Source organism: Haplochromis burtoni, unplaced genomic scaffold (assembly GCF_018398535.1).
Source record: "Haplochromis burtoni strain Fernald_Lab_line unplaced genomic scaffold, NCSU_Asbu1 Contig_41, whole genome shotgun sequence".
Taxonomy (NCBI): Eukaryota; Metazoa; Chordata; class Actinopteri; order Cichliformes; family Cichlidae; genus Haplochromis; species Haplochromis burtoni.
In genome coordinates this window covers 2,242,408-2,256,244 of record NW_024582402.1, presented here as the reverse complement: position 1 = coordinate 2,256,244, position 13,837 = coordinate 2,242,408, and the positions used below count along the sequence as shown (strand labels likewise).

Below are 13,837 nucleotides of genomic sequence, written 5' to 3'. Positions count from 1 at the left end.
AATCACTGCTGGTATGCAGTAATAGCGGAGGATAAGAGGACCAACGCTCAGGTCTTGTTTGGCTGGATTAAGCAGCCATTAATTTCTCATATCAAAGAGTCGGTGGTCATCAAAAAGGAATTAGAACCAGGGGAGAACGAAAGTGATGAAGAGACGCCGGCTGGCTTTTGTAAACAGACAACAGCTGAACTGGGTCACCTTACTGTAGGTGCACACTTTGCATGCAGAGATGGACGCAGAAAACACATTTAGAAGCAGAGCAAAGCAGCATGTTCACAGAAACAGCATCCTCATAGAGACTCTATGAGAAAGACCATTGTTTTTAGATCTGCAACTAATTATTACATCTGTGAGTTTCTTGCTTTGCTCAGATAAGCAGAGAATTCTCACTGTCGATCAATGAATCTATTTAAAAATTAATATTTTATGTATATTTTGATGATCTTAAAATTAATTATTGATTATAGCACTGATTTAAAGCCAAGCATTCATTACTCCAACTATGACACTGTAACAGGTCACCTGCAGTACCAACACTCTAACAATACTTTTCTGATACTATATTTAGCTTTATGATTCTAGCTACACTTGTGTCTGTCTGTTTGTCAAGATGAAACTAAAACTACATGTAAATACATTTAAAAGGTGGAGCACGATCTTTAAAACTGCACAACTGGTTATAGGTTTTTGGTGGAGGATGTGCCGTCTGGATCCCTTCCTACTATATATATATTTTAACTAGTTGTGGACTGTATCTTTTATTTTGTGTTCTCACAGTTTCACTCTGTATAAAAAATGTTTTGCTTGGGACAAAACCAACTTTAAAACCATTTCCAGAGATGTTCTCCCCTTAAAGCAGCACAGAATCCTAACAGACTTCAATAACCTAGTCTGTTGGAGTATTACATAATACTGGTGCTGTCGTGTTAATATTTTATTAATCAAGCCAGGGAGCATGAAAATACAGTTAAAGCAATCTGAACAACATCTCTAGAAAGTGTGAATACTATGACTCCATCCTATTACTTTAACATAGTCCATATTTCGAGAATATCTGAAGATATACTGTTGGCTGATTTTTTTAAATTAAATTTAATTGATTTGTTTGGGGGTTGTTTGTTTTTTTTGCTTCTATTAAAATCAGCTAGATCCTTGCAAAATTCAGGCTCTTGCATAAAATTATGGCTATGCAATCTACGCAATCACTGCAAATGTAAATCTAAATTGACATTTTCAAGTTTCGAATCAATTCACGTATCCAAAATACTGATTCCAGGACAAAAGCTTTACCAAGTTTCTAAATAAATGCTCCAAGCACCAATTATTTTAATTAATGTATAAGGCATATTGTTTTGCTGCACTTCAAATCAGTTCAGAGAAAATAAATATGAGATGCAATATGAGCATCCAAATGGAAGACAAATAGAAAAAAATTTAAGCATGTGTTTTACATCTTATACTCTGATTTAGAGCAGGGCGATATGCCCCAAAATATTTATCACGATATACATTTGAAAATTTGCGATAACGATATAACTGACGATATAATTGCCACTAGACAAAATACTTTACAACTCCACAACGTTATTAGTGCAGAAAAACAGCATCAGTGTATTTTCACTTAAACAAGCAGCTTTTTTAACTGCATTAAAGTTATATAAAAATTTAACAGTGCAAATGCAAATTCCTTGCTGACAGTTTAACCAAAAGGCATTTCCAGTGGAAATTGGCCGACATATCCTCAGCATAACCATGTATAATATCCACAAAACTTAAAAAGAGGTTATACACACACAATACGGTAATATTATGTTGAAGCACAGTACGTACGTGCCTGCCTACGATAGCCGCAACGCTCCGACAATCCATCAAGCGGTGCGGTTTGTAGCTTAGCAAAGTCGTACTAAAACATTTGACAGATTTTTCGAGCGCCGTGTACACATAAAATCGTTTCGAGGTCAGTAAACACAACCAGAATTCATACATAAGGCACACGGGATTATAAGGGGCACTGTCGATTTTCAGAAAAATCAAAGGATTGATTTTAAGTGTGCCGTATTTTCCAAAAAACACGGTAATAACGACGGCCCGCTAGCATGCTCTACCAAAAATAGTGCTTTGTTGTGTATCTGACGGACGAAAGCTAAACCAGTTCCACACCACTGAAGTTGCAGCATTTTTACAAACCAGTTCTGGTTCATCCGTTTCATTCAACGATCGCTTTCGCCCTTCTCATTCTCCGTTGCCGCCATGCTTTTTCCACCATGTGCGTATGAAAAAAAGGCACTGCACATGCGCATTTTACCCATATTCTAGATTTAAACATGAATGCCATTACAAGCAATGTAATTACAAGAATTAACTATAGATAAAATATGCATTTTTTATGATATAATGTTAACTGTGTTACTTACATAACTAAATTACAGTATAAGACAAATCTTATAAGATCTACAATGTATCCATATAAAACATAAACCTTTACAGTATCTACAAATGCAAATGTATTTGCAAAATAAAATAAGGTGTCCAGATTCAGGTTGTCATGAAAACCGCTGTATAAAACAAGTTATTGTTAGTATTATTACTGACACAACTAGAGCTTCAATGTCAATTTAATATCTCTTTTGATAACGTTTGTGCTACTCTTTCATTTTGAGTTGTAATAAAAAGTAATAAGGTTCAACATTTTACTTACAGCTCACACAGATCCAATAAATATTTTTTCATGACAGGAGTCATTTGATTTTTATTATAAGCTATTTTCTGACATTGTGGTGTTGTTCTACATGTTTATGCAGCCTTGGATGTGTCTGAGTGTTTCTGTGCTGTGAATCAAACAATGGGCACAAAACCCCAAATGCCAGTATGAAGCACCCCGGATAGGAAAAGAGAAGCCAGCCAAACCAGCCAGAAACATGTACTGCATTAAAAATACTACAAAAAGAGGTAGTTGGAGGTTAGTGTTTCACAGGACAGCCATGTCTTGTAACACGCACTTGGTAAAGTCCCATCACCTCAACCAAACCAGTGTGACAGCTGGATCAACAAACATGTCTCAGTAAAGCAATGGTTTATGACAGTCACCACATGTGACTGATAAATGAATAAATTCATTTAATTAACTGTAAACACAAAATCAGCTATCACCAAAAGTCAAGTAGTTTGCCACTACTTTCCTAATAATTAGAGAGCTGTCCCACTCACCGTGCGGTAGACATCTTCACTGCTCTCCTCATACTTCTGCTGGATCCTCTCCTCCAGGAAGTAGATTCGGAGCTTGAGGCTGAAGTTCTCCTTCTTCAGGTCATTCAGGTGCTGTGATAAAGTACGGTAACCGTTAGACATGACTGTCAAAGTGCATCCACACTGCTTGACATGATGTCCATCATAGATCAGAAATGAATAGCTGTCCTCGACTTCTCCATGTCATGGAGAAAAGGAGTCCATTTCAAAGTACAGCAGCTCTTAAGCATGCCCTTTTGTTAGAGTCCAGGAACTGACAGATATGCCTTCCTCAAAAAAAAAAAAAAGAATATTTACAAAGTGTCATTCTTGCATCTAACAGGCCATAAGGACACAATCTACAAAATCACTCACACACACTAAATCTAACACACTCACACACACATGCACACACACACACGCGCGCGCTGAGGTTTTCAGGGGCGTTTGCAGTGCAGAGGGCTACTCTGCAGCCCGGCGGTCAGAGATGCAGCCGTGCGAGCTCCATGGTGTGTTGTGGTCTGCACAGGAAGGGGACAGGAGCTTATCTTACTGGGGGGAGACATGTCTGGAATCCCAGACTGCCACGGGAGATGGGAGGAAAGGGAGAGGAGGGGAGGAGGGAGTCAAAAAGACTCACAGTTACTTGTGATATGAAAGGAAATCTCACACCTCTGTAAAAAAAGGGGGGGGGAGGGGGTGAGATGTGAGGCGCTTTCTGATCTTTTCTTTTTGTCTGCATTGTTTTTCTGTATGGATTCAAACCACTGTCAAAATCCACCACTGCTGAACTTGGGATATGACAATTTCTCTATAACACCTGCTTTATTTTTTATTTAGCTTTGCTATAGTTTAAGTAACTAAACTTTCACAACCAAATTTGTACCTGTCATATCCCATTCTGGGGGTTTTCTGAAGCTCCTTTTCTTAAAAATAGTAAATAGTATATAAATATCATCTTCAATATCTTACTCAGGGTACAGATTGTCTTAACCTAAACATTCACGGTGAGTCAAATGTAGAAGCCAGTAGGGAAAATTAGCAGTAGCAGTAGCTCTTTTAGCCTCTTGCATTATTAGAAAATGTATTTTTTATTTATGGTTTTGACAGAAATGTCAGTTTGTGGCAGAAGCAGGAGATATTTCAGATAAAGAAAACCACAGAAAAATCCATTCTTGCTTTCAGCACTAAAGTGCAAACAAAGTTAGCAAACAGCTAAAGCCATTTAACAATAATTAGCTAAATAGCTCTTTCTAAAGCTCTTTTAGTGAGCTACAGGAAAAGCAAATATGGGACATATGGCTGACTGGAAGCAACACATATGAGTATATGTCGATGCTAATGTTGTTTTGCATCTTTTGGAACCTTGCTGTCATTTTTTTTTCTCCTCTTACACTAATAATGATGTTGAAGATGGATTAGCCCACCCTGATTTTACCATAGCCTGTGATAGCTACACAATCAGCTCTGGGAATGAAGTTGAGAGACACTGGTGGGAGTGAAACAGGCAGGTGAGTGGAAAGAAGTTAAAGAAATAGGAAACCTGGGAGCAGTGAGCCACAGTGCTATTAATAGGTAGCTGTCCTCAATCTCACTGTGGAGAATCCCTGAATGTCCCTCAGAGAAACTAGCAAACTGAAAGAATTGAACTCAAGAGTGAAAAAGGAAAAACGGGTTCTACATATCCTAACAATACAAACATAAGCTGAAACCAAGTGTGAAAAGATTGGATAATACAGAGACACAGACAGGACAATTAGATCATTTTTAGTTCATGATGCTTTCAGTGAGTGTGTCCATTATAGTGTCAGGTTACATGCTGTTGCTAAATAATTCAGAGCAAAGATAGGCTGGGCGCCAAGCAGAGTCTCCACGTGACATCAGGGATGACATCATCTACCTCTACATTTAAACTCTGCACACAACATAGTCGCATCCTCATAAATAATCACACACGTGTCCACTCTTCATCAAAGAGAAATAAATTGGATTTATGGTGTGTATGTATAACTCTGCACTGTGTTGTTTGAAGTGCTGTTTGGTGTAAATGTGCCGGCCACGCTCTCTCAGAAATTACCTCAGCTCTCGTGACTGTTTGGTCCCTGATCCCATTTTAACTGGGCTTATCAGCTCCTCCAGCAGGTTTTATTCTTATAAAGTGCATGTCCAAAAACACACATTTTTAGAGACAAGCACGGAGATGTCATATACTGTGGAGAACCCGGGGATCAGTTTCTTGGTCTATAACAGTCTCTTTAATTGAATATAGTAGTAGAAGAATTTAGGTTGCTGATGTTATTATTGGGTACATTGCAAATGAGCGATATACTGTATTATTTGCACTGGCACCCCAAATAAAAAGTAAAAAAGAGCAAATGATTGCTCTAACATGCAATTCAGAAACAGTCACAAGGTTTAATGAAATAATTTGTGTTGCTGGACATGAATTTTCTCCCATTTCTTTTAAATACCAATGATTTTTGTCTGATTTTACTTTCACTGAATTGATATCATTTCATATTTTCTGTGAGACCATGCACTAACAGTTAAACATTATGGGTTCCCTGTGATGATTTGTTGTCTTCTAGGGCAAGACTTTGCAGTAGCATGCATATGGAGGCATGTGCAGTGCTGTGGAAAAGTATTCCCCCCCTTTCTGCTTTCATAGTTTTTGGCATATTTGTCACACTTAAATGTTTCAGATCATCAAACAAATTTCAGTATTAGACAAAGATATCCTGAATAAATACAAAATACAAGTTTTAATTAAGCTATCCAAACGTACCCAAGGTATCCTATCCAAAAGTAATCGCTCCCCAACCCTAATAAACTAGTTGTGCAACAACAATTGCAAACAAGTGTTTGTGATACCTGACAATGAGTCTTTCACAATACTGTGGAGGAATTTTAGCCCCACTCTTACTTGCAGAATTCTTTTAATTCAGCCACAATAGAGGGCTTTCCAGCATGAACAGTCTGTTTAAGGTCATGCCAAAGGATCTCAATCTTATTTAAGTCGAGACTTTTACTAGGTCCCTTCAAAAACTTCATCTGATTATTTCTATGCCATTTAGAGGTGGACTGGCTGGTGTGTTGCAGATCATTGTCCTGCTGCATAACCCAAGTGTGCTTGAGCTTCAGGGCATGACCTGGTGGCCCATACAGTCTCCTTTAGGATTTTCTGGTAGAGAGGCGATTCATAGTTGCATCAATTACAGCAAGTCATCCAGGTCCTGAAGCAGCTAAGCAGCCCCCAACCATCACACTAACACATCCATGTTTGAATGCTGGTATGATTTTCTTTCTGTGAAATGCTCTTTAGTTTTATGCAGCTTTAACGGGACTCAAAACTTCCAAAAAGTTCAACTTTTGTCTCGTCAGTCCAAAGAATATTTTTCCAAAAGTTTTGGGGATCATCAAGATGATTTCTGATGTTGACGTGCTCTTGGAGTAATTTTTGTAGGCCAACTATTCCTGGGAAGGTGGTCGGCCAAGTTTTCTCTATTTGTGGACAATATCTCTCACTGTAGTTCAACGGAGTCCCAAAGCTTTAGAAATGGTTTTGTAACCCTGTCCACACCGATATATGTCAGTGACGCTGTTTCTCAGCTGTTTTCTTAGATCGTGGTGTGATTTGCTGCTTTTTGAGATCTTTTAACCGACTAAACAGGTTAAATTTAATTGATGTGTTGCTTCAACAGTTCTGACAGTAATGTGGCCTGGATGGGTTTTTTAGTTTCAGGTTGTTGTTGTTGTTGTTTGTTTGTTTTTAAATGAAATCCCTGTAGAAACGTAAGCATGGCAAAACTGTCCATCTATCTCATTAAAAAGGGTACGATTTTTCTGTGCTTGTGTAAGGTGACAGAAAAACATATACTGCAATTCATCCCCTCTTTATTATCAGTTTTCACTTTAGTAATGCATCGGGAAATCACATATGAATATTATAGCATTATAGCAAAAATAAATGAGTTCTACATGTACAATTAGGGCCATAATTTGTTGGAAAACAAACATGCTTTGTAGTTTTGCCTCTGTACCCCACCACAGCGCTTTTTAAATCAATTTTAAATCAGTATGTAACAACTCTTTAGAAAATGCTACCATTTTATACACAACTGCCCATTTTCAGAGGCTCAAAACTAATTGGACACTTGACTCACAAGCAGTTTCATGGCCACTTCCCTTGTTATTTCATGGCAAATGAATCGAACGTAATATCTGAAATTGATTCAGTGCTGAATTTGTATTTTATAGCTTTTCACTGTCATTTTAAATATGAGCCCCTAAAGGACATCAGATTAGACTAAACACCAAAATAAGCCTCTCAGAGAAACCGTGAAAAAACATTAGGAGTGACCAAATGATCAGCCTGTATATTCTTACTCTCTGCTCAGATTTAGACAAATGCTGCAACACTGATCAAACAGTGCTTCATAGTTCAAAAGGGTAATGACCCAAAGCTACACAGATTCTCAAGGCACAGAAATGGGATATTCATCAATGGATAAGCCAGTGACCTGATCTCAACTGTACAGAGCATGCTTTTATGGCTATTCAGTACAAGCCAAAGGCAGAAAGACCCACAAGCAAGCAGCAACTGACAATGGCAGCAGTAAACATCCAGCAGAGCATCTCCAGGGAAGAAATACAACATATGGTGATGTCCATGGGTTTTAGACTTCAGACAGTCATTGACTGCATCCAAGTATTAAAAACAATCCATATCTACTTTCTTCTGCTTATCCATGTCAGTACAGAGGGAAAAGTACAAAAAATGCAGTTTATGGACCTAACTGTGTAGACAAGGGAACATTCATTTGCAAATAACATTTTATTTGTAATGTCTTTTTTTAAAACTGCAGAAAACATTAAAATGCTAATTATGACTTTGGCTTGGAGTTTGTGTCAGTGATATTCTGAGTGCTCTGAACAGCACCCTGCCAGACATTAAAAGGAATACTTAATATACTCTCTTCTAATGTGACTGCTACAATGCCCAGCAATAGTGCAGCAGACACTGGGAACCTAAAGTGGGCCATGCAGTAGCCAGAGGCAGATTTTTAAAATACCAGGAGAGTTCTGGGTGTTTTCCATCCACATTTCTCCACTCGCAGGTGCTCTCCTTTTCAGTACGGTATTTTTAAAACATGCTCTCCAGATGGTTGGAATATGTGCGTGAATTCCTGGTTTAGACTATCCTTATTTCCTCAATACTGATCTCTGACTTTATCTTTTTTTTTTTCTGTGAGTCCATGAAGCCACTAGATGGCAGCATGAAGCATGTATTCATCTGGCACATAATTCATTCAAATGCAGCATCATGGGGATGAAGAAGTGTCCCTCACATCAAACTCCATGATATCTAAAAATAAAAGCTCTCACCTGTTCGAACTGCTTGAGCGTGTGAAGCTGGAGAGGGGGAGAGTTGTCTGTTTCATCACTGCACAAATCTAAACAAGGGGAAAATGTGCGTTCAAAAAACCTGAAAACTCATGGAAATATTAAGTTATGTGTAGGAGGGGGGGATACACACCTGTCATGTGACCTGTGCTCTTAGATGAAGGATCTTGAGTACTGTGAAAGAAATGGCAAAAAAAAAGCGAAGTCAGCACTGAATGAACATAAACAGACAAGACAAGAGTGAGTGAAAACCTGCACAAGTAGATCCATTCCAACACAAAACAGCCAAGTAATGGTCTCAACGTTTTACTGCGTGCCCTTAAAAACAAAGAGCTCTTCCTGAAATTTAAAAGCCACTAAAAGCCCTTTCAGTATAACAGCATGATGTTATTTGCACCTCTGTATTGGAGTCTCAGCAGGGGAGAGAAGAGATAAGAGAGGAGCCACGGGGTCAAAGTTCAACTGAGCTTCACTACCAACTAACGGAGGGGGTGTTTGCCTTTACAGTCACCCCTAAGGTTAGAAATAACGGCAGTAAGATGCAGACAGTCTGGGTGAACACCCAAACAGTATACAGACAAATATGCCCAACATTAGGCCAACTGCTACTGCCCCATCAGTGCTCCCCCACTTCATGGGGAATGCCCCTGACAGCTGCTGGGTCAGTAAATGTAAAGACAGCTGTATGCATGCCAAAGGGTTTTAAAAGTTCACCAGGTGGACAAATGGTATACATGCTGTAGTATTTTGGTAAACAGCGCATCCAAATCACAACTGTCTTACACAACTGTTCCCTTAATGCAGATATAGGTCAGATGGTGTGGTCACCATGGAGAATTTGAGCTATGTGATGAGTGGTTATCAAAAACCATCCCTTATTAATGAAAGTCAAGCTTTCATCTCTTAAGCACTTGGTGGGCGTACATGAAGGAATTCAGCCTTAGTTATCACTTCTAGGACAGCTGCATTGAGCGCCTCCAAGGCCCTGCTGCCCACCTGCACCGATGAGCCCTTTAAGCAGCCTAGTTGGTGCATGCAGTTTATGTTTATTCCTGCAAAGTAGGTCAGAACCACCGCGTCTTTAATGGCATCTTCCATCAGAAACCCTTTTACAAATGTAGCTGTGTAAGGATAAATGCACACATGCGCAATCACAGAGAGACATTTGCATCACCCCCGATAGCTTTATTCTCCGATCCGCGGCTACTGTGTGTGAGTAGCCCTGTGAGGAGAGAAAAACGGCCTTTTATCCAGGATGGATGATGGGTGCACATCAAGTGAGAGAAAATAACTGAAATGGCCTGACTGTAGCAGCAGTCAGTGCTCTGATTGAAACCGCGGTTTGTATCGCCGGAGTCGTGTTTTTGTTAAAAATGCCAAATAAGCATCCGTCTTCCGCTGCGGTGTCCCCCCGCACACAATCAGCCACCTCACCTCTCTGACTCTCCCCAGACTTGCTCCGGCGACGATGAGCTCCACTCCATAAAGGCTATTCCGTCATTTAACGGGCATCCATGCCGGAAAGCATCGCTGCGTTCAAATCAGCCGTACATCACTCATTTTTGTTTGGAGTACATGAGCCACATCCACACAGGAGCACGCTATCCGCAGCGGCCGAGGCATCGCGCACCGCTCAGGTTTGGAGGGGGTGTGTGTGCGTGTGTGTGTGTGAGAGAGAGAGAGGATGCGCGCCCTGAAAATGAAAAGCAAAGGATGCTACGAGCCCACACAAGAGAGTGCCACTAATGTTGATTCAGCCCTCCAGGAGAGCAGCTGGGGGCAGGAATATACCCACTCTTTTAAAGAAATAGACACCACAGGGTTGGGTTGCCTTCTTTAGCAGTAATGTGTAGCTTACATTTCTGATTTAATTGGAAATTGCAGGTTTCCCTGTTTTCAAAGCAAAACTGTTGCTCAGTAGTTGTGTTAAATATTAATTATGCTATAGTCCTGCTCTTTGTCATGCAGTCACACGAATAATAAACTCTGGAGAACAATGGTGAAACCAGTAGATATTTGAAATTATAAATAGCAATAAAACAGCTTTTTTGGTTCTGATGTGAAGTCGTTTTGGAACAGCAAGTGATGGATATGATTTCTTATTATTGATGGGCTGGAAGCGAGTTTACTTTCACTCACTTATCTGATGTAATATATCAGATTTAATAGCGCAGGCCTTTTCCATCTCAAATGTATTTTCCAGGAACGCATGAAATAAATGTTAGAGATTCAAATGATTTCCAGATCAGAATCCTAAATTATAGACTAACCATACTGTAACCTTCAGATTATATTAATCCCAGAACCAATAATCTCATCACAGTGACTCAGTTATTTTCAGTAAAGTGATTTTAGGATGCTTTCAAGTCTGCTGGGACTGATTATAGCTCTGTTTTTACGGCTTATTATAAGATTGTTGGGGTTTTGTTTTGTTTGTTTTTTTGTTTTTTTTAGTTCAACCTGAGTGAGAAAGCAAATTTAGACTTTGCGTTTTCCACAGCTGCAGAGACTGGCCACACTTTTATCTGTTTAAGGAGAATGGTGGTGGAGGGGCGCTCTGAAAGGGTGAAGGGATTAGGGGGGGGCAGAGTTAATGAGATTGTGGCATTGTTTGCGAGTGGATGTGAGGAGCGGATGTAGCTTTGGTAATCTTGTTAGGAGTCACGGAACTAATGTGGAGCTAATTTGCTCTCAAAAATGATCAGGACAGAAAGAGATGGAGACAGCTCCAGGCTGACGGACAAATGCTCTCTAATTTCAGCTGATAGGGGAACAAAAATGAGAGTAAAGATGGTTAATGTTTACTGCCTCATCAGGAGCCTCTTCCCATGTCACTTAGAAGAACACCCCACCTCTATCAGCCATCAAGTTCCACGTGGCAGCACGCAGTTTACAGGGCTGTTTCTACCACAGCGCCCTCTCCTGGACTGAGGTTGGGCTTCTTTAGTGCTCGGTGGATCTTTGTGTGCTGACACATTAAAACTGGTTGTGACCTACAGCAGTGCAGCCAAGCTTCAAATTGATCATTGATCCCTATAGCAGGGAACTGAGAGTCTCATAAAAGAGGAACACGGAGAGTTTACAGACAACTGGAAAAGCTTTTATTTATTTATTTATTTATTTATTTATTTACTGGTTGATTTTGCATTGAAATCTACGACTGATCTTTAGACTTATGAGAAATTAAATAGTCTATGAAATGTAGAATACGTTTGTGAAAAGGTCTGAAAACTCTAAAGCGTGTGGAGTGAGTTTAGAGCTTTCTCAAATAAATAAATACATGAAAGTAAAGGAGAAATGTAGAATAAAGTGCAACTACCCACCACATTTTTAAGATATAAAATATTAATTGTTGAAATCAAAGATTCTGAAGATCATTGTCATATTTTCTCTCTCTCTCTCTTTTTTAAATGAGTTACCTTATTTCCAGAGGTTTTCCAGTTTGAAATAATATTCAGCTGTAATGACTACAGCAGACACTAGATGTCCTTATAGGACCGCTGAAGCCTTCAGCGGTCACAAAAAGAGAGGCAGTTACATTCACATTTAAATGAAAAAACTTAATGAGAAACTGCGAGTTTGGAATAACATTAGACCACGTCACTGTCTCAGCGTGCAGTGCCATGCATCTCACCACAGGAGGTGCTTTTCTCGCTTACCATTGCATCTCAAATGCAAGTGGGGTGGTCCTCTTTACTGTGCAGCATTATATTCTGTTTATAAATGTCTGCTGCCAAATTAGCTGCCTTGTCCTTTTTGCGCGGTGTACATTTCTATACAGTAGTTACGAAGTTACACCTTATCCAAACGTGAAAAAGCTGAATATAAACACAAACATAAATAATCAATAAATAAATTCAGCAGCAGACCAACTGAGGCTACCTAAAAATAATAATAATGATAATTATTGTTAACAGACAAATCATCATTATTATTGAGAAGAGTGTAATTGTACCATTACTTTCACGGCTTGACTTTTCAGAACTATTTTCACAAGATACTTGTTTACTACTCCACATGATAGATCAGTGCTACATGCACATGTTCCACAAAACATTTATATTAAAAAAAAATCCACACGAAGGCTCATACTAAAATCTTTAATCTTACTTTTTAATCTTATTTTGCAAAATATGGAAATTAAATCTAATAATCTATTTTGAGCCTCACACAGAAATGGTTCTTTACCTTCATCATCCATCTAGATATTTATACATTCACATCACATACAGAAGGTCTGTAACGACAGCAAGTCTCTGATGGGTTCAAGTCCTTTTCCCAAAGACCACCCGGGGTCCTGTTTTTGCCCCTCGTGGTTCTGTAGAGATGATCCAGATGGCAGGGGATTTCATAAAGTCTCTGTCAATCACCTTGTTCTCCTCTTCCCGGGCCATTGCCTCTACTTCAGGGCTGGTTTGTGGGGACCAGTCTGCCATGAACTTATCCTTGGCCTCACAGTAGTTCACCACCACTTCTGCAGGCTGCTCCCCAAACAGCCAGTCTTGAGTACAGAAAGAGAGGGTAGGAGACAGATGTCAGAGAGAAGCGTTGCCAGTAGCTTGTGGTTTGATTATTCTGGTCTTTAAAAAGCTAGCGGTACAGTAACAAACCTGCACAGTCATGGATGAGGTCTTTGATGAGGTGGCCCGTGATGGCGTAGAGAACCGAAAACACGATGAAGACGGCTATGAGCAAGTAGAGGACGTAGGTGGGCAGGTGGATAGCATCCCGAGAAGGAGGGATATATGACTCAAATAACACTGTGCCATCTTCCTCTTTGTGACGAACGTTTAAGCTGTCCATTGCAGTCTGGCTGCCTCTGCTGTCAGCCTGCGAGTCCAGTTAATATCTGTGGGTCATCGCTGTATTAAGAAGCCGGCACAAAGATTTAATCGCACAGAACGTTCTGTGCAAAATACAAAGAGATCTGGAGGAAATATCACATTCTCCAATGTCAGCATTGTAACAACAGCAAACTTACTCAAAATTCAGGAAATCGTGAATGAAACTCTTTGCATGAATCAAGGAAGCTGTGAAGATCCTCTAATTCACAGCTGTTCAGCCTTATGACTAATGACTGCTAAAGTAAGATTTAAAATAAATGCAAAGCTGTATCTATCTATCTATCTATCTATCTATCTATCTATCTATCTATCTATCTATCTATCTATCTATCTATCTATCTATCTATCTATCTATCTATCTATCT

General features: G+C 39.5%; 2 protein-coding genes across 3 annotated transcripts in view; both read right to left on the bottom strand.

Moving 5' to 3' along the window:
- Positions 1-10,373, bottom strand: part of LOC102297870 (myomegalin) — a 51,038-nt gene extending 40,665 nt beyond the window's left edge. Inside the window, exons 1-4 of the mRNA XM_014333063.2 lie at positions 10,063-10,373; positions 8,762-8,802; positions 8,611-8,678; positions 3,208-3,318 (exon numbers count right to left, since the gene is read on the bottom strand). Coding sequence (XP_014188549.1) covers positions 3,208-3,318; positions 8,611-8,678; positions 8,762-8,802; positions 10,063-10,112 — 270 coding nt within the window. The 5' untranslated portion in view covers positions 10,113-10,373. The remainder of the gene's footprint in view (positions 1-3,207; positions 3,319-8,610; positions 8,679-8,761; positions 8,803-10,062) is intronic.
- Positions 10,374-12,714: 2,341 nt separating this feature from the next.
- LOC121814376 lies at positions 12,715-13,823 on the bottom strand. 2 transcript variants are annotated; one of them, XM_042220025.1, is made up of 3 exons: positions 13,610-13,823; positions 13,239-13,490; positions 12,715-13,129 (listed from the first exon to the last, which is right to left on the bottom strand). In XM_042220025.1, the coding sequence occupies exons 2-3, from the start codon at positions 13,429-13,431 to the stop codon at positions 12,894-12,896; spliced, it is 429 nt and encodes a 142-aa protein (XP_042075959.1). In that variant the 5' UTR covers positions 13,432-13,490; positions 13,610-13,823; the 3' UTR covers positions 12,715-12,893. The 2 variants fall into 2 exon arrangements, with proteins under 2 accessions (XP_042075959.1, XP_042075960.1); XM_042220026.1 differs by having other exon boundaries at positions 13,239-13,477; positions 13,610-13,792.
- Between the last annotated feature and the right edge of the window lie 14 nt (positions 13,824-13,837).

Bases quoted from the DNA above. Each gene is read 5' to 3' on its own strand.
- LOC121814376 (XM_042220025.1), bottom strand. From the start codon at position 13,431: ATGGACAGCTTAAACGTTCGTCACAAAGAGGAAGATGGCACAGTGTTA. The intron at 13,130-13,238 runs GTTTGTTACTGT...TCTGTACTCAAG, and splicing joins CCTCATCCATGACTGTGCAG to ACTGGCTGTTTGGGGAGCAG.